Source organism: Silurus meridionalis, chromosome 18, assembly GCF_014805685.1.
Source record: "Silurus meridionalis isolate SWU-2019-XX chromosome 18, ASM1480568v1, whole genome shotgun sequence".
Classification (NCBI taxonomy): Eukaryota; Metazoa; Chordata; class Actinopteri; order Siluriformes; family Siluridae; genus Silurus; species Silurus meridionalis.
Genome location: NC_060901.1, coordinates 23,519,300 through 23,539,118, shown reverse-complemented (window position 1 = coordinate 23,539,118; position 19,819 = coordinate 23,519,300). Strand labels below are relative to the sequence as shown.

Here is a 19,819-nt window from a genome sequence, read left to right as displayed (position 1 = left end):
AGATACATAATGATTTGTTAAAATGTAAAATGTTTCGTTCACTTACATCAATACTTCTTTTTCTTTATTGTCTCATGTATGTACAAGTATGTACACTATTACCAAAAGTATTGGGACAGCTGATCTTTCCTGCTATGTGTTTCTTTTCCAAACTGTTACCACAAATCTGGAGGCACTCATTTGCACAGGATGTCTTTTAGATGGCGCTATAATCAAATTTTGCACTTGAACTTGGAAACCCAAAACCTGTTCCAGCATTACAATACCTCTGTGCACAAAGTGGGCTCTTTGAAGATCTGGTTTACATGCTTTGTAGAGGAAGATCTTGCTGCTTTAGAGCTCTGATCCCATCCCTACTGAACATTTTTGGGATGAATGTGAACGCTGACTGCACCCCAGGTCTCCTAACCTACATCAGTACCTGCCTTTCATAACACCCCCTGTGGCTGATGAACACAAATATCTATAAGCACACTCCAAAATCTAGTGGAACATCTTCCGAGAAGAGTGAAGGGAATTATAAGAGGAAATTGGGACTAAATGTGGAATGCAATGCTCAAAAAATTCCATACCTATTCGACCTTCAGTCTCCATTTGCTGCTGTAATAACCTCGACTTATCTTGGAAGATGTTCCACTAGATTTTGTGGAGATTTGTTCTCATTCAGCCAAAAGGGTGTAGGTGAGGTGAGGTGAGGCAATAGAGTTGGGGTCAGAGCTTTAAAGAAGGAGATCTTCCACTCTAAATACCCATGGAAAGCATGTCTTCATAAAGTTTTGGAGTTTTGTGCCCAGGGGCATCGTCACGCTGGAACAGGTTTCTCTTAGTTCAAATGAATTTCATGAATGGTCGATCTGTATTATTGTGTGCCTCCAAGTTTGTGGTAACAGTTGAAAGAAGAACCATGTTATTTCCTGAATAGTCAGGTGTCCCAATACTTTTGTCAATTTAGTGTAGCGTGTGGTGTAATCATGTGGCAGTACTTTTTATTACAGTTATGAATTTCTCTCTTCCTATACTTTTCCTCAAACAGTTCACTACTGCAGTAAGTGTAAGAAAGCAAACGGTAGCACAGACGAGTCTCGGGCGTGCAGTTCTACGCTAATTGTCTGATCGATAGTTAATTGTTAAGATCGTTAAACGCTAAATATTTACCTTTTCAATTTGCCCACTGCATGTGGATGTTAAATTGGTTGTTATCTTCCAAAATCTACACCAGGAGACCAGACCCAAGTAATCAACATTTAGGAAGATACTATAGGTAAATTAGTTTCCAGTTTACTTGGACTTAAGTCTTACTTAAGTCCTGGATTAGATCCACAGTAGTCTGAGTTTACCGAGTGAAGATTTTACATCGGAAACCACTTGCTGCAGCTGAGGATAGTTCCACTTCAGTAAGAGTTCCAAGAGCAATGAGATTACTGTGGGAGGTTAAACACCAGAACCATAAAGATGGAATCGGACTGTAGCGAATTTAAGGCAGGTGCATACTGTGTGATTTTGGCCATGATTCCTATAATCCTGGGCTAAAATCCATTGTCTTTTGATCACTGGTTCGACATGTTTGCTGACACCCGGTTAATGGTCGTTGCGATCTTTTTTTTTTTTTCTTCCTCCGATGAAAAATTCCAGCAGTTCCAGAAGATTTCAGACTCTTTTCTCCAGTGTGACCTACAACAACCGTCAAAACGAGAACTGATAGGAACAGCGAGCCTGACGACACAATTAGCATGACAACTTCGACCCCGTCTCAGGAAAAATGTGGCACTGAGTCAGGTGGACAAAGAAACTTATAGAGTTATATGGGAAAATTTGTGTGTATGACGTTTGCATCGAGGAATGTCTTGAAGCAAATGAACTCTTGTTTTTGATTGCTGCTAGCTACCATTGCAAAAGAATGCAGTAAGACTTACGACATAAAACTTCAGACAAGTTTTTTTCTCGTATGCATCAGTTTCTGACTGTCTTACAGTCTCACATTGACATCTGAGATCTATTTGAAATCGCACAGTGATCAAACCAGGATTAAACAGTTTGCTACAATGGCATAGGGCTGCAATGGCCGTGAACCGTTTTGCATCCAAGTGTCTATCAGTGAACAGGTGATAACACTGATGGAACTGTAATGAATGGTCATTTGGCGTCAACCCTTTTGAGTCTGGTTGCTCTTGTCCTCATACCATCTTAGGGAGTTTTTCTTTGCCAAATCTGCCACAGGGTTTTAGTAACAATCTATCATTATTAACACACTTTTTTTCATTATTAATGCCAAGCTTCATGGCTTGTTACAGATACCCTTAATCTGTGAAACTTTCAGAGGTTCTTTGAGTATCTCATGACCAGACTATTTCACAGACTAATTTAGTGAAGTTTTTGAGTTCCAGGCCTTTGAGGCCTCATCACAATTCTGCTTTGTCCCACTGCAAGCTTCTCCAGTGGTTCATTCCTTCCACTGTTGATGAGGACATGCCCCGGCCTCTCGAGCGCCTGGGATACAATCAGCATTTATGTTTTTTGCACTTGTCTGTTAAAAACTCCATGATCTTTCTCATGCATACCAAGTCAGGTCCGGCCTTATCACTCATCTCTTTATTGTCGCATTCTGCTTTACTTGAACAAGTCTGTTACCCCTTGTCGATCTTGGGCTGCTTTGTGTCCCCTTGTGTCATGCGGCTTTGTAAGGGGTGAAGTCATGCTAGCTCGTTCCGGCAACTGAAAGAGCCTCTTTATTCCATGACCATCTGCTGAGTGCCGTCTGAGATAAAGCGGAAGAAAACAAGGGGGGAATAGTGCAAGCATCTGGTTCGCTTGCTCTGATTTATAGATATGCCTCTTTCTCCTATGAGATATCTAGTCGGGAATTTCCCCATCGTGTCCAATTTTCATTCCAGACTACAGTAGCGCTCTGAGAGCTTCTGTCCTGCGGGGTCATCACGGCCAGCGTGGGTCTCGATCATATTCCCGTAATTCCATCATTCCCCAGGAAGTCCTGCATTCGCCATTAGTGACAGAGATGCCTGTTTGTATCATAAAAAAAGTCCTCCAAAAGTCCTCCTCCTCCACAGCCCCTAACGAATCAAACAGACACCTTCCATAAATGCCGCCTCGGTAAAGAGCAAAGCAAGTTGTTGCGTATTGCTTTCGCTCGTCCTCTATCGTCGTTAAAACGGAATGGCAGCTCGACAGCCGAAAGAGAGGGAGATGAGTTTAGATTGGATTAACTTCAGCCTGAGCCGGTGTTAAGAGCCCATTAGCAAGCCGTGTGAAGAGAAAGATGGAGGTGATGGAGAGCCTCAGTGTCATGTTAAACGGCGCTGAAAAGAGCGCAAGCTTTGGCCCTGGAATGCCCTCGCTCCTAGATAGCGGTGACATGCTGGAAATCTCATGTTGAAAAGGTCCAACGAGGTCATGTCAGGCTCGCGAACACGCACTTAAGGACACTCAGAAGTGATACACACTGTTGCTAGGCATAGTCTTTGTGGTGCTGCGAAAGAAACTAATTAGTAGCGAGATTAAAAAGGGAATTTGGGTTCGGTGTAAATTCAAGAGACCCTCAGCCGACAACTGTAAAACTCAGTCCACTGCAATAGCTGAGAGAAAATTGAATTGAAACACACACACACTAAGTGCGGATCATTCCGAGGACCCATTTTAGTGCCTCGAACTACACAGGACCAGAGCGATTACATCCTACACAATCAATGTAAAATGATTCAGCCACCAACATAGAGCTCACTTTTTATCCATGGACACTAGATCTTACTTCAGAGAGATATTAGAGCGATATTATAACATTAAGCATGTCTAGCCTGGTATTGCTTTTCTGCTCGGCCCCCCCCCCTATGATTATAGATCTTGTTTTATAAGCGAGGTTTAATGTTCAGTAGAAGCATGCTTGAATAATGAACCGATGACCTTTTTTGGAATCAGGAACACGCAGAACACTTGATAGCAAAAAGTTGACCATAACACCTTTGTGTGGGGACCTTCCCCAAAATTGTTCCCACAAATTTAGGAGCACAGAACTGCTCCTTTAAACAATGATTTCTTTATGTGCCATGGCATTAAGATTTAATTTTACATGACAGATTAAGTCCTTAATTGCCGTATTTGTTCAACTTAGCAGTTGAGGATTTCATTTGGGCCTTGCTCAAGGACCCAACTCTGGCAACTTGGTGGTGCTGGGATTTGAACTCACAATGTTCTGATCATGTCCAACACGTTAACCACTGAGCTTCCACTGTCCTCTTTGAATTTCCTTCTTTCTGGAACGAGCCCAAACCTGTACGCCAAAGCAAGGACCATAAAGTCTTAGCTGCCAAGTCTGAAAGACTTGAATTTGAGTGGTCTGTACCTCAACCCTTTTCAACACCTTTGGGATGATTTGGAATGCTGGACATCAAGGCCTAACTTGACTAATACCTTTGTAGCTAAATGGACATCCTCAAAGCTATGCTCCAGGATTTTGTGGAAAGCCTTCCCAGAAGAGTGGAGGTTGTTATAATAGTGAAAGGAGAAACGACTAAATATGGTTTTGAAATTTGGATGGCCAGGTTTTCATGTTTCTTTCGTGAGTAGTATAGTGTATGTGGAAATTCTGAGAAAACTGAGGTCCAACAGATACGATTACAAAGACCTGAAGCTCATAGCTGAAATATTGGCCAGTGGCTTGATTTTTTTTTTCTTTATTTTTTCTTTCCTCTCACCCAAGAAGTGCTACGTACCATATCATACCAGTAGTGACAGCTTGGTGTGGATGGGATTTAAACTCGCAACCTTCGTATCAAACATCCAATGATCTTACCACTAAGCTACCACCGCCCCAGAGGTTTTTTGTTTGTTCCTATCCATCTGTATTAGGTCAGTTGGCTAGCATGATGTCTTTTTATTTTTTTGATTATTAAATTAAACACCAATTTTAGCCTTATCACTTCAATTTCCTGCATGTGGAATCACTCATAAATGTCTTATTCTTCCTTTCCTGAGTGCTCAGTCTCGTCTCTTTCGTTTACCGGTTTTTAGTTTTACAATTTCTCACATTGTTGGAGGAAATAAAAACCAGAAAAAAAACAGAAACCAGAAATAAAAACACTAATAGCTTCATGTTGAAATTGGCAAACTTTTTTCATAGCATTTCTCTGTGTGACGATCGGAACAGCTAATGAGATTTGGCTCGTCGTGTTCCGCTTTTGTCTAAATTTATCTCCGTTTTAATTAGGAGATCTGCAGGTATCCCCGTTTGCCTTCAGTCCAATATCCAGCTCAGCCGAATGAGACGTCTTCAGGAATTAAGCTAGTAAATCCCCTTTAATTATGCCTTCTGATTATTCTGATGAGTTCTCTGCAGTTTCTCCGGCACCCACGTGTCTGTGTAAATCAATTTTCCCGACGCCTTGTGTATATTTACGCCTGTGCTTTGTGTGGCATGTGGGGTTAACGTCTTTGCCTGGTTATGATTAATTGGTGTTAATATATGTGAGAAGAAGCAACACTGAATGTCAATACATTTTAATAAATTACTTTATATATGATTTTAGGGTGAGAGTTTCTGGACTCATTGGTGCATTGGGTGATTCCTATATGATGAAACAATGGCGAAGAAACTAGTGGTATTTTGTCCTCTCATTGACGGAGATTGATGACTTTTTAATGTCCACGTGTTTTGTCTATCTCACTGCAAATCCAAACATGCTCAAATTTAGTAGTTAGATAGGCTGTATGGCCAATAGTATGTCGATATGTGACCCTAAAACCTGCTTGTGTATAGGGTCTTTGCATGACCCTAATTCCAAAAAAGTTGGGACATTGTGTAAAATTTAAATGTAATACATTGTGGGACATTGTCTCAAAGCAGCTTTACAGAATTGAACAGTTAAGGTGAACAATGTGTATTTATCTCTGAGCCATAGCAACTGTGGCAAGGAAAAACTCCCTTAGATGTTATGAGGAAGAACCTTGAGAGGAACCAGATTTAAAAGGGGAACCCATCCTCATTTGGGTGACATCAAGAGTGTGATTATAAATCTTTCAAAAATACAGAACACTGGAGAGAGAGAACTAACATGAGCACTGGAGTGTACGGTTATAAGTAATGTTCTTTCTACAGTCGTATACAGTCATTTGTGGTTATAAAACTAGGAACTACTGAGCAACTCATAAAATATCTCAACATTTGCGATCATCACAGATCCAACGCCAGCTTCTCCATGCCAGAGCCTTTAAACACTCAAGGAGGTCCATTGTCCGAACTTCACATGAAGTGGGATCCAATTGGCGCTGGTACGTCTCTAGATGGTTAAGGATGTTTGCGGGGTCTTTTGAATCTGACTGGCTGCGTCAGGTCTCCAAAACGTTGGGACAGGGCCATGTTTACCACTTTGTAGCACCACGTCTTCTGTCCGTATACATCTGGGAACTGAGGAGACCATTTGCTGAAGTTTTGGGAGAGAAATGTTGTCCTATATGTGTCTGATACAGGATTCTAGCTGCACAACAGTTCCGGGTGTCCTTTGTTGTATTTTTCGCTTCAGGACGCACCAAATGTTTTTAAATGGTAAAAGTTCTAGACTGCAGGCAGGCCAGTTCAGCACCTGGACTCCTCTTCTACCATTCAGCACTGAGGAGCCTTTTCTAATATGCAAGCTGGCAATTCCACAGGCATGAATTTAAATTCGTCTGACCACAGAACAGTTTTCCACTTTGCCCCAGTAAATTTTAAATGAGCTTTAGCCCTGAGAGGATCATGATCTGGCGTTTCAGGATCATGTTCACGCATGCTTTCATCTTTGCATGATAGCGAATTAACTTGCATTTGTGGATGACATGGCAAACGTTTCACAGACAATGATTTCTGGAGGTGTCAATGAGCGCATGCAGTGTTTTTCCATTACAGAATCATGACTGCAAATGCAGTGCTGTAAATGATGTTTTCAAAAGTTTTTATTTCGAAGAATATTATTCTGAATATGACTAAGTCCTCAGATCTCCTTACCCATCATCACTAATGCTAATCTCTATAGCCACGCTACACAATCTAGTCCCAGAATCCCAGAAGAATGGAGCTTATTATAATGGCCAATAGGGAATACATTTGCAATGGGATGTTCAACAAACAGTACATATAAGTGTTTTGGTCAGGTGTCCACAATTTCTTCGACATAGAGTGTATGGCAAAACACCATAGTCAGTGTGGATTATGAGGGTTTTGCATCATAAATTTTTATTTTCCCTCGATAGGAGGGGAAGACAATAAAGGATGCAGTGAATAGTCATGGAAAAGGAGAATGCTTTCCATCCAGGCCGAAATTGAATTTTCAGAGAAAAACGCTTGCAAATTGTCCTTTTGCTCTCATACACACTGGAAGATTGAAGGGTTACCCGACGCACCAGCCGCCGAATTGGGGTGCACGACACTGTGAAGGGAATGAACTGGTCGCTTACTGAAGCGGTGCGGTGTCATTCTTCACTGTGGCACTCGTTTGTTTTCCATGTCACACAGAGGAGCAACAGCCTCTCTCCTTCAGTTATTTTTTTTTTTTGTGAGGAGCTTGCAGATTGGTCTGATGTTTTCAGTACAAGACTAATAGGGAAAGTCCCAGTAACTTCTCTGGTGCTTTGGAGAGTCTCCCAAGGTTGTTGGGGATAACTTTGGCTTTCAGAATGCATGACAACACAGGGAGGTGACTGTAGTGACGTGCAGGAGCTTATTATAATCTTCCTCGTCCATGCGGCGCCTGTTTTTGTTGTCCTTTTTAGTATGACCTCTGACCATCACACCACCGAGCTGTCTTCCGAGCGTAAAAGCAAAACAAACGAGGATTCGAAGCTCTGTTTGTTTTGGTGCTGTGCGAGGAATCTAAATCAGCAGGAAGGAACTGTTTGAATGGTGACTTCAATCTGTCTGTGGCAAAAGTTTGTGGACACCTGACCATAAGATTGGGAGATGCATTTTGAATGTCCCATTAGAGCTCATGTTGGAACAGGCTTGGGTCTCCTAGTTCAAGTGAAAGGGAAAATGTCAAGCTGGAGCATCTATTTAAATCCTGTACAATTGTGCGCCTCCATGTTCATGGTAACAGTTTGAATAAGAACCACAAATGACGTCTGTATCTGTCTGTATGTCTGAATCTGTCTGTATCTGTATGTCTATATCTGTCTGTATCTGTCTGGCTATCTGTCTGGCTATCTGTCTGTCTGTCTGTCTGTCTGTCTGTCAGTCTGTCTGTCTGTCTGTCCCCCCATCCATCCATCCATCTTTTGCTTATCGGTACAAATATTTGAAGTTTCCTCGTCCCCGATGCTCTTGGACTCCCTTTGGTATTTTAATTATTTATATAAAGTCTATAATTAAAAAATGTTGTATTGCTGATAAGCACACTAACCTTTCCTCAGGACTGAAATGGATCAGGGCTGTCAGCCGTGTAATACTCTGCCTCGAGGTTAATACCTTACATTACATTCCACTCCAATGCAGTACACGTTCGGCTGTTGAACTGATACCAGTCTATCTCCGCAATCTATGAAATGTTAATGACTTTTCTCGCCAGTGCGAAACTCCGACGCTTGCCCGCTAATTGCTTTGTTTGCACTCACGTGTTCCCGAAATTGTATTCGTCTACCTCATTAGCCTAAGCATTTAGTCAAGGTTATATATATACATACACACATACGCACACACACTCTGGGATGCTGTACAAAGGCTGATCTTTCCCCGTATTATTCACGTTCATTGCTTGTTTTTTTTTTTCCCCTGTACTCTTTCCTCATGTCTTTGCTCCTAAAGTATTTTTTGCTATGACTCATCAGGCAAGTCGAAAGGCTCAGAAAGAGTGGAAAACACATAAATCCAGTAATAAATACCAGCGACCACCGGGGAGCTCCGTATTGACATTAAGCTGGCAGACACGAAGCTAAAACTAATATCGTGTCTTTCCGTTACAGTCATTTCTTTCGTTTGACAAGCGGCAGCAGACACGGTGCACAGGGTTTATCTGAAAACTGTCCAGCGTTGATGGGTAGAGAGGACAGTTTGGATTCTTATCAACGTCTTGGCCAGGAACCAGTGACAATTTGAGAAAGACAAAAAAAAACTAAACGCTGGAACCCAAACCTTATATTGTGTAGACATCGTGGACTTTTTAATAGACATTAAAATACAAGGAGAACATCTGAGGAGGAAACCTTGATAAGAACCATCAACAGGAACCAAGAGAAACCCGTTCTCATTTGGGTGACTTCGTGTAAAGCGGTATAGCCTAACCTGGAGATTCTTTATAGCTTCATCACGAAGGCGTTTCGCATCTGGATGCATAGCTGATGATATGATACATTAAAGATACAGTACATATGAAGCAGCTACAGATGCTATGCGATTCACCTGGGTTACGTTCAGGGATGCAAAGCGGTGGAAAATGTCTGGAAACTTTCCATGGTAACTTCAACTTTAGACGTTTGAAACTTACCAGGAATTTTTGGGAATGAATAAAAAATGTAGGGAAATTTATATCAACTGTATCATATACATACATAAATATAAACATTGTTTGGTCAAAAGCTGACTTATGACTAATACGGATAATTGTTAGTATACTTTAATTTTGTTTTACAATATCTTACACAGAGCACAAGAAAGGTTTAAACATAACTGTATGTTAAATGAATGCAATTTATTTGAATACTCACCAAGAGAGACATTTTTTTATTATTATTATTTTGTGTGCTGCATCAAAGGAATTGTTATTTGAGGGCGTAACCGTACACAATTCATGGTTTGGTGCTTATGTCAGTTTTTATGTCACAGTTTGGGTTAATTTCAGTAAATTTGAGGGGGGAAAAATGCAAAACCAAAAAATTGCTTGTCATTTTTATTAATACAGTTTCTTTTTAATATTATTAAGGTTTATGATCATCAACATTTGAACAGTTTACGCATAGCGCTACATAACGCCTGCACTATGCACTTTAGCGTTTTCATTCATGCCCAAAACAAATCTTATTTCTTAGTGACACTGCACTAACTCTAGTACCTTTTTAAAGATTTTTAAACATTTTTCTTTATATACCCCTGGCATTGTTGTGTATGTTTTCAAGTTTAATAATAATTAAAAAAAAAATGTAAATAAAAATGCGGTTAAGTGCGAGGCGGAGACTAAACAAACTTGCGGTCCAACACTTATTACGTTCCTACTGGAACTAAGATTTTAACATTGTGTATGTTTCTTACGTCAAAAGGATTGCAAACTTGGGACATCTGTGGCATCGTGCTGTGTGATAAAACTGCACATTTTAGAGTGGCCTTTTATTGTGTCCAGCCTAAAGCACACCTGTGCAATAATCATGCTGTCTAATCAGCATCTTGATCTACCACACCTGTGAGGTGGATGGATTCTCTCAGAAAAGCAGAAGTGCTCACTAACTCAGATTTAGGCAGATTTGTGAAAGATATTTGAGAGAAATTGGCCTTTTGTGTCCATAGAAAAAGTCTTAGATTTTTTAGTTTAGCTAATGAAAAATTAGGGCAAAAACAAAAGTGTTGCGTTTATTGTTTTGGTCAGCATAAATCGGTATTAGCGAAACATATGCTAAATATGTTTGTATCGCGATATAAACGTCAACTTGAATACATTTGATGCACCCCTTTTTAAATGTATTTATTTATTAATTTTGTGATTTTCCCCTCCAAGCGTTATATAGGAGTGCTATTTTCTTTATAACAATTAAGGGGGGCGTTTTTGGATTCCACACAAAGTTTTTAGATGATTTGAAATAACCACCATGAAATGTTTCTTTATCTGTATTTGGTCTTAAAAGTTTAATTTCCCATTGCGTGCTTTTTTAATGAATATCCCAGAATGTTTCGTATTTAATCCTCCGTTCTTGCTCGCACACCTCATCTCCGAGATGAGGCATGCACACGGAAATCCTGCTTCAATTCGCTCTTCAAGTGTTAAGACTTCGCCGGCCTTTGTCATTAGGTGCGTGTTTTCTAGCCTTTGCTGAAAACACAGGGTCTCATTAAACCTGGCTGCCGCCCCGCGGGGGGGCAAGGAACACTCAAGTGTCTCGCCAACCCAGGCTCCCGAATTTAACACTCACAAGGTCTTCAGAAACTGGCTGAAATAAATCCAAACCCATCCCACATATTTATTTCCACACCTGGAACTTGAAGACCGGCGCCGTCTGCGGAACGGAAAGACAAGCGTCTGGTCCCGAAATCACTCCAGGTGTGACGGGGGGAGGGGGTAATCGCAGGTATTACAAAAGCAACGAGTTGGCAATCGAGCCTCGAGTCAGCAAAGTGCTGAGAGAAGCTTTCGTAGCGATGTCCAGCTGGAGGCCGGCGCGGTAGCTCGCGCGCTACGCCGCGTCTGTCCCATTATGCGCCGAGAGCACGGTGTTAATTTTGCAACCCAAATGTCTACTGTGTACGCTCAGCAGATTGGTGCAGCAGCTGTGGCTAGAATATATTAGATCATCGCTCTTTGTCTCGTTTCTGCCTTGTTCTTTTCGCTCCGGCGCCCCCTCTCCGGGGATTATTCCGAGACACTTTGCGCGGCAGGATTCTGCTGCCGATGACGATAACATTGTCGAGAGCTGTACGTTTTTTTTTTTTTTTTTCTTTCCATAAATGCATCGCACACCTGATTCAGCTTGACGTCTGGTGCCTGCTGTTCGTGTACTTTATTTAGGGCACTACAGGAATTCTTTGTGTGCTGTTTGGAAATGAGGTTTCCAAACTTGTCTCTGACGGACCCGCATGGCGTCCGAATCTTTACGTTCACCTGCTGGGCTGTTGTCTGACAGGAATTGTTTACCATTCGGGTGAGAGTGGACAAATGAGAGCCCTTGATTTGATCCCATGTTCCGATTAGTTGCCCGGACACCTACGCCTATTTCTGAATGTCCACCCCATTCCAACTCGAGTCCCCATTTGCTGTTATAGTAGTCGCCACTTTTCTGGGAAGATGTTCAACTAGACTTTGTGGAGATGTAAAGTCAGGTACTGCTAGTGGTGAGGTGAGGAGCCCTGGGGTCGTCATTCCAGTTCATCAAAGTGGTTCAGTAGGGTTGATTTTCAAAGCAGATCTGCGACTTCATCCCATGTAAAGCATATCTTCAAGGATACTGTCTTGCTGGAACAGGTTTGGGTCTCCCAGTTCAAGTGAAGAGAACCCTTCATGCTATCACATCCAAGGACATTCTGTACAATCGTGTGCCTCCAAAATACTTTGCTAAAGTGTGACTTCACTTGTACTAGCAAAACCATGTTCCAGATTGACAATGCCCCTGTTGGAGTGGCAGAATTTTATTGTCCTGCACAAACCCCAGGCTTTAACCCCACTAAACAGCTTTTGCATTTTACACTCCAGACCTATATTTGTATTTATTTATATATAATTATCAGTAGATCCGCTGTACTTTTATTATTTAGAAAGTGACCAACGATTTGGTCTAATTTTGATTTCTAGATCGATTTCTCCTCGCTAAACTGTTTTACGAGCACATTCTCTACGGAGAGCGAGGCGTGTCCTAATAGTCGTATAGAATACAGATTAACATGGCAGAGGTAGAGCTGCATCTTCCTGGAGACACAACGGGAAAAGAAAGTCTCAGCCCAGAGGATGGGAAAAAATACAAATAAAAGTCGACAAGACAGGCTGGGACTTTTTTTTATTTATTTATTTTATTTAGATATTGAAATTTTTTTTATTTTGTCCATCCTCTGCACCTCCACATTGTTTCCTGATGATGGGCTGATTGAAGCGTGGTTATGCTCAGGCAACAGTTATTAAGTTGTCGCTCAGGCGACGAGAAGGCCCGAATCAGTCGAACGCATTTGTTTTCGTTTTTTTGGGCTTGTCATATATGGAGTCACATTAATGAGGTGTTTGCTCAGGCTGCATCATTTATTTAGCATTCTGTCAACGTTTCGGCACTTTGACTGCGTGTAGGTGTGTGTGGTGGGGAGGTGGTGATGGCTTGATAATAGCGAATAATAACGGAGGGACGATCCTTTATTAAAAAAAATGCGAACGGAAGGTGCGCTTCGACGTGCCTCTGTCGCGGAGGTGTTTAAGTTTTCTGACTGCAGCGTGAACAGTTGATAGATAGAGTACTGTTTTGTGAAGTTTTTTTTTTTCTTTTTTTCTTTAATGGAAATCATAAATCCGGAAGCCTCCGTGGTTTTATATATATGGTCTGTTGTTTTGTGCTTGTTTTTATTCATGCATATTTCCTTCATTATTTACCAGCACCATGTTCCTCCATTCAGTATCCGATGCACCAAATGTGAGTAGAATAATAAACAAGACTGATTTTTTTTTTTTTTTTTCCATCCAGGCACATTTTTTTTTCTTTTTCCATTTAGCATTCGTATCTCGATTGTTGTTTTGGGTTGCAAATTTGTTTCACTCTACCAGTTTGAGCGATCACCTAGTCATAAGTACGGTATGTGGTTTTTTTTTTTTTTTTTTTTTGAGCGTCTCATTCCACATTTAGTCCCAATTCACTCTTATAATTCACTTCGCTCTTCTGGGAAGATGTTCCACCAGATTTTGGAGTGTGCTTATGGATATTTGTGTTCATCAGCCACAAGGGTGTTATGAAAGGCAGGTACTGATGTAGATGAGGAGACCTGGGGTGCAGTCAGAATTCACATTCATCCCAAAGGTGCTCAGTAGGGATGAGATCAGAGCTCTATAGCAGCAAGATCTTCCTCTCCAAAGCATGTAAACCAGATCTTTAAGGGACATCGCCATGCTGGAACAGGTTTGGGTTTGAAGGTTCAAATGAATGGAAAAATGTATTAGAGCGCCATCTAAAGAAGTCCTATACAATTGTGTGCCTCCAGATTTGTGGTAACAGTTTAGAAAAGAACCACATATAGCAGGAAAGGTCAGGTGACCCAATACTTTTATAAAGAATAGCACCGGATAAAATGTCTTCTAAAACACTGAATTAGGAAGGTCGGTGCTCCCTGTGACTGCGTGCATTTATTCGTATGGGTTATTTTTTTCAGATGGGGATCTCAGTTTCTTTAACCCAGCTCTTTGATACCACCCAGGGTGATGGAAGTGTAACATTCGATGGCTTTTTCACTACTTTCCATTCTCACATGAACAGGCATCTCTACTCTGCATCAGTTCCTGAGCTACCAGATGGCGATGGCTGTGAGTGACACAGGAGAGAAACTATGCCAATTACTTTCACCCAGAAAGCACAGCCAGATTAGCTCCCTTGGATTCCCGGTCACGGGTGACCATCTCATCGTCACCATTCGACCTCGGACACTTCTTAATCATTCCCCTAGTCACGAGCTTGAGCATGTTGCGCAGCTAAAGAAGCTCCCACAGTGTAAGAACATCAAGGACGTCCGTCCGTTATTGTCCTCCCGGTCTGTTGACTTTTTTTTTAGAATCCATTGTGACTAAGAAAGCTCTCGCTCATTTATTTATTTTTTATAGCTATTATCTTTTATGTAATGGCTTCTTCTACAATAAATTTGCAGCAGGCCAGACAGATTCTTAAATGCCAGCATTAAATCAGCGCCGACTTTTGGCATTTGTGGCGTTTGAGCCAAACGCAGAACAGCTGGGAACATACCGGAAACAATGATACATCCGATGTGGAAGAAGGCGCATTTAACCTTTATGGACTCATCAAACAAGTATGGGAATCCTCCGAACAGGACCGGCTCAGGAGACGGGAATTTGGGATTTTATGCGACTCGCATTTTGAAAGCTTGTGTTTTTGGGTTTTTTTTACGGCGTCAGAGCCGCTATTCATCATCATTCTAAAAATGTCAGACTCCGGACGACTTTGGAATCGTCCGCGCTCCCCCAGACCTTTTGTTTTCCATTTCCTTTGGTTTTTATTACAGCTCATTTGTCTTCGAACGAGGCTCAGGCGAAGCATTTGTCTCTTATCTCACTGTAATCCATAATCTCCCTAGAAACATTCAGGACATCATTAATCATCCTTATGGGCAATAAGGCAATTTTTTTATTTTTTTTTGGTGTTTAAGAATTTTGCTTTGAATGATGATCGTGTTCAATAACCAACAACCAGATTACTGTTTAATAACCAGCGACCAAACAAGGCTTTAGTGAAAGATAAAAACCAAACTGACACAATTCGAAAAGGCACTCGGTGGCGTCCATGTTGCATTCGCTTATGATTTGACAAATTCTATTACACTGTGTAGTTATATAAATAGGTACCGTATTTTCCGGACTATAAACCGCTACTTTTTTCCCACGCTTTGAACCCCGCGGCTTAAACAATGAAGCGGCTAATTTATGGATGTTTTCTGGGTTTTTCCTGGTTTCACAAGCTTCAAGCCAATAACCTGAACCCCATAACATTAGACCAATGAAATTGCTGAACGGGTTCAGGTGAACCAATGAAACTGTCTTTCATTAAAGCCTGTGCAAAGTTCATTAGTTTCAGTGTAGACCGGTGCAGCTTATTTATGTTCAAAATAAAAATCTTTGTACAATTCAGTGGATGCGGCTTATATTTGGGTGCGTTTAATAGTCCGGAGATTTTGGATCAAGTCTTGAAACTGCGTCTTTTCCATGGTGGTAACTGGTGCCATGGCTTTGCAGATATACACAGATCAGTCATAACGTTATGACGTTATAACATCGAGTGGTGTAGATAATAACACTGATTATCTCTTCATCATGGCACCTGTTAGTGGGTGGATATATTTATTAGGCATCAAGTAAAATGTTGTCCTCATAGTTGATGTTAGAAGCAGGAAAAATGGGCAGCGTAAGGATCTGAGCCAGTTTGACAAATTGGGACGTCTAGACGACTGGGTCAGAGCGTCTCCAAAACTGCAGCTCTTGTGGGATGTTTCTGGTCTGCAGTGGTCAGTATCTATCAAAAGTGCTCCAAGAAAGGAACAGTGGTGAACCGGCGACAGGGTCGTGAGCGGCTGAAGCGCATTGATGCACGTGGGGAGCGAATGCTGGACCGTGTGGTCCGATCCAACAGACAAGCTTCTGTAGCCCAAACTGCTGAGGAAGTTAATGCTGTTGATGCTGCATGGGTCAGGACTGTGATGCTGCATGGGTCAGGACTGTTTGTGTCCTCCTCGACTCTTTTGAGCAATTTCATTTTGATTTTTACACAAAGCTCCCCACTTCGACCAACCGAGTTGTCCACATGGAAGCGATTTTTCCAACGAGCCAAACCTTGTTTAGAGTCATGCCGCGTTCCTTTTTTCGAACCTTGACCTTCTGTAGATCTTATCCCGCCCCATCATGTCGAGTGCTTGATTGAGTTTTGGGTTTTTACCAGAAACGTAATTGGATTTTGGCGTCGGCGTTCCCGAATATCAGCGAGCACCGAACGCCTCGCCCTCTCAGAGCTTCAAAACTCTGATATATTCAATTGAAAATTTCATCCTTATCTAGCGAGTTGCTCAGCGTCCTTGGCAGAGTTTTCTGTACTTGTTGAACAGCCTGCGGCATTGTGGAGCTCCGGGTAGAATGTGGCCATGAGCAGCACGCATGTACACGTTCTGATTAGTTTGTATTCGTGAGCAGTCGGAGCCTTTTTGACCCCCGCGAGTCGACAGCCTTGATCGAAAGAGCTCTGGCTTTGAGATTCAGTTCGGCATAGACGAGGGAAAGAAAAAGACAGACTTCGTTCGTACAGCATCCAGAACATTCTTTCACTGCTTTTTCAGAAATCACTCAATGCTCCATTCACTTGCGATTCTCAGGTTTGCAGTTTAGTGGGCGGAGCAGAAACCTCCCAGCCGACATGGGGGCTCTTTTGGTTTATAATCGAATCTTTTTCCTCAGGCTTTATTGTTCGTTGAGAAACAAAAGCCCATAACTGAGGTCAGGTTTGTGTGAAGGCAGGACGTTTGTCTGCACCACTGTGTTCCATTTATTGCCAGTGAACTTTGCTTGGAAAGTGATGGAGACAAAACAAGTATCAGTGGCAGTCTGGAAAAACTCATCAGCTGCCACTGTGTCTGAAATCAATGCACTTGTCACTGTCTCCACATTTTCTCTTTCCATCTATCCATTTTCTCTTACTGTCTCCCCATTTTCTCCTACTCTTTCTTACTGTGTCTTCATTTTCGCTTACTGTCTCCATTTTCTCTTACTGTCTTCCCATTGTCTCTTACTCTCTCTCCATTTTCTCTTACTGCCTCCCCATTTTCTTTAACTGTCTCCCATTGTCTCTTACTTTCTCTTAGTCTTTCCATTTTCTCTTACTCTCTCTCTCTCTCTCTCTCTCTCTCTCTCTCTCCCCATTTTCTTTGTCTCTTCATTCATCCATTCCGGATGTAGTGTATTCACAGTGATGTCATCAAAACCTACAGAAACTGCACACACAAGCACTTAATGCTCACAGTTTATCACTCGTGTGTGTGTGTGTGTGTGTGTGTGTGTGTGTGTGTGTGTGTGTGTGTGTGTGTGTGTGTGTGTGTGAGTTCATCTCTGCCCCTATGTAATGCTATTACGTCATTTATTCTCTCATATTGTTTTACCTCACTTTATCCCTCTGTCTTTCTCTTTTCTTGCTATGTCTCCATTCTCTCTCTCTTTTCACGCTCTCTGCTTTCATTTTTTTAATTTTTACTTTTTCAGTTTCTCTTTTCTTTCTCCCTCCTTTGACTTTGTGGTCTCCCTACTTTGTCTTTGTTTTGTTTTCGCTCTTTTCTTGCTCTTTTTACTCTTCTCCTTTTCCTCACGTTTTCTCACTGTCTCTGTTTTCTTTGCCTGTTTCTCATCCCTCTCCTTTTATTTTTCTTTCTCCCTTCATTGAATTTGTTGTCTCCTGCTTTCTCTTTTCTCGCTTTTGTTTTTTTGTTGTTTTGTTTTCTCTTCGTATAATCTTCAGTGCTCTGTTCTTACTCTTCTTATGCTTTCTCAATGTGCCCCCCACCCTTTCTCTCTTGCTTCCCCTCTTCTCTCTGTTGTTTGTTTGTCATACCTTATTCTCTCGGTCTATCTTTTCTTTCCTGACTCAGCCCCACCCCCTCAATTTTTTTCCCCCCTAATTTAAGTGTTTTCTTTTGTCATAACAAAAATTTTACATTTGTATCGCCAAACTAATTGCTCCTGTGCTGCATACAAATATTGCTAATAAGTGCACAAAAGAAAAAAGAGAGAAAGAAGAGCGTTGGATGCACTTATACAATCTCCGTATATCTGAATATTTTATTTGCATTTTCTATGTCAGCTTGTGTCTGTTGAGTCAGTACCTGAACAAGACCCTTAATCCTCTGAGCTGCAGGGGGCGCTGTAGCATGGCTGACTCTGCACTCTGACCCTGAAATGCGAAGAAAAGAATTTCACTGTGCTATAATATGCTGTATATGTGACAAAGTCTATTGTATTTTATTCTATTCTCTTTTCAGGGGGGAAAAAAAATCTCTGCTTCTCTCGCTCACACTTTCCGTCCTTCCTTTTCTCTCAATCGCTCTCATCATTGACTTCCTCTCTCATCCCCATTCCCCTCTTTCTTTTGTTTCTTTAATATGTTTTGTCTGCTGTGTTAATTAGCACATTAACTTTCTTTCTCTTTCCCTCTCTCTCTCTCTCTCTCGCAGCTCCTCGAGGGCAGTTTCACCTCTCAAGTTAGTCACGAAGTGGATGGACTGATCTTCCAGCCCATCGGGGTGAGTACAGACACACACTTTCATCACACACACATATACCGAGTATTAAAATAAACGAATCCGACCGAGCGTGTATTAACACTACGGCGAAAGTATTGGGAAAGAACCGTTCCCACAAACTCGGAAGCAGCTAATTGGCTCCGTATGAATGATGCGAACCTGCTCCAGCAAGGTTGGAGTGAAAGATCTCCTCCTATGGAGCTCTGACCTCAACCCTATTGAACACCTTTGGGAAGAATTGGAACGGCATCCCGTTCCAACCGCCTCCTCACTTCCTCACCTACTGAACGAGCACAAACCTCCACAAAATCTGGAGGAACATCTGGAGGAACAACAGTGGAGATTATTATAACAGCAGATGAATGAATCTTCATGTCAGAGTCTCGAATCCTAAAAGTACCTCAGCCACTGAACCCTAAAGAGGCTAAAAACTCGGTGCTGCCTGCTAAAAAAAACGATAGAAAACTTACTGTATGTATGCAGAAGGGGGCAGATAGCACTTGTGTGGAAACTCAGAAATGACCAAAAATGAAGCAAAATCGTTTGTATCTACTTCACAAAGAATTCTGTCAAAACCATGCATCATTTCTGAGCTACCTAGCGATCAGAAGCAATTTTTCACCCGGAGTGCGTCAAACTGTGTTGCTTCAGCCTATTAGGAAACAGTGAAACGCAGAGAGAACGTGATCCCGGGGGTCTGGTAACAACGAACTTCCACCACTTAAATGCTAATTAGAGGGTGATGATGATGTGAGGGTCTGTCCCAAAAAAGTCCCCCTGCTACTGGCAGAGCAATGAAATTCCTTCAATGTTGCTTCAGACTGATACATCAAGGCTGAAATAACGAAGCTTACGCTTTAATATCGTGAGGACCACAGGAGATAAAAATGCAGAGAGAAGAGACGAAAAGAAAACAGGACATGTGAGAAGACGACAGAAAAGATGAGATGAGATGAGAGGAGATATGGAAAAAATCAGAGAAGCAAAGAGACGGGAAGTAAAATGGGATGATGAGATGAGCATTGGAGAGACGGGAACGAAGGAGTCGGCCGGAGATGAGACGTGAAAAGAGTTGAGAGAAGAAATGGTGAGAAAAGGGAAAAGAAAAGACATGAGTTAGCAACTAGAAGATGAGATGAGAGATGGAGGGCAACGAAAAAAGAGACGAGAGGA

At 41.7% G+C, this 19,819-nt stretch overlaps 1 protein-coding gene across 2 annotated transcripts in view; it reads left to right on the top strand.

Annotated features, from left to right (window-relative positions):
• rngtt (RNA guanylyltransferase and 5'-phosphatase) overlaps positions 1–19,819 on the top strand; it is a 116,570-nt gene that overhangs the window by 59,032 nt on the left and 37,719 nt on the right. For both annotated transcript variants that reach the window (XM_046873258.1, XM_046873259.1), the window contains exon 12: positions 18,578–18,646. In XM_046873258.1, the coding sequence (XP_046729214.1) occupies positions 18,578–18,646 (69 nt within the window). The remainder of the gene's footprint in view (positions 1–18,577; positions 18,647–19,819) is intronic.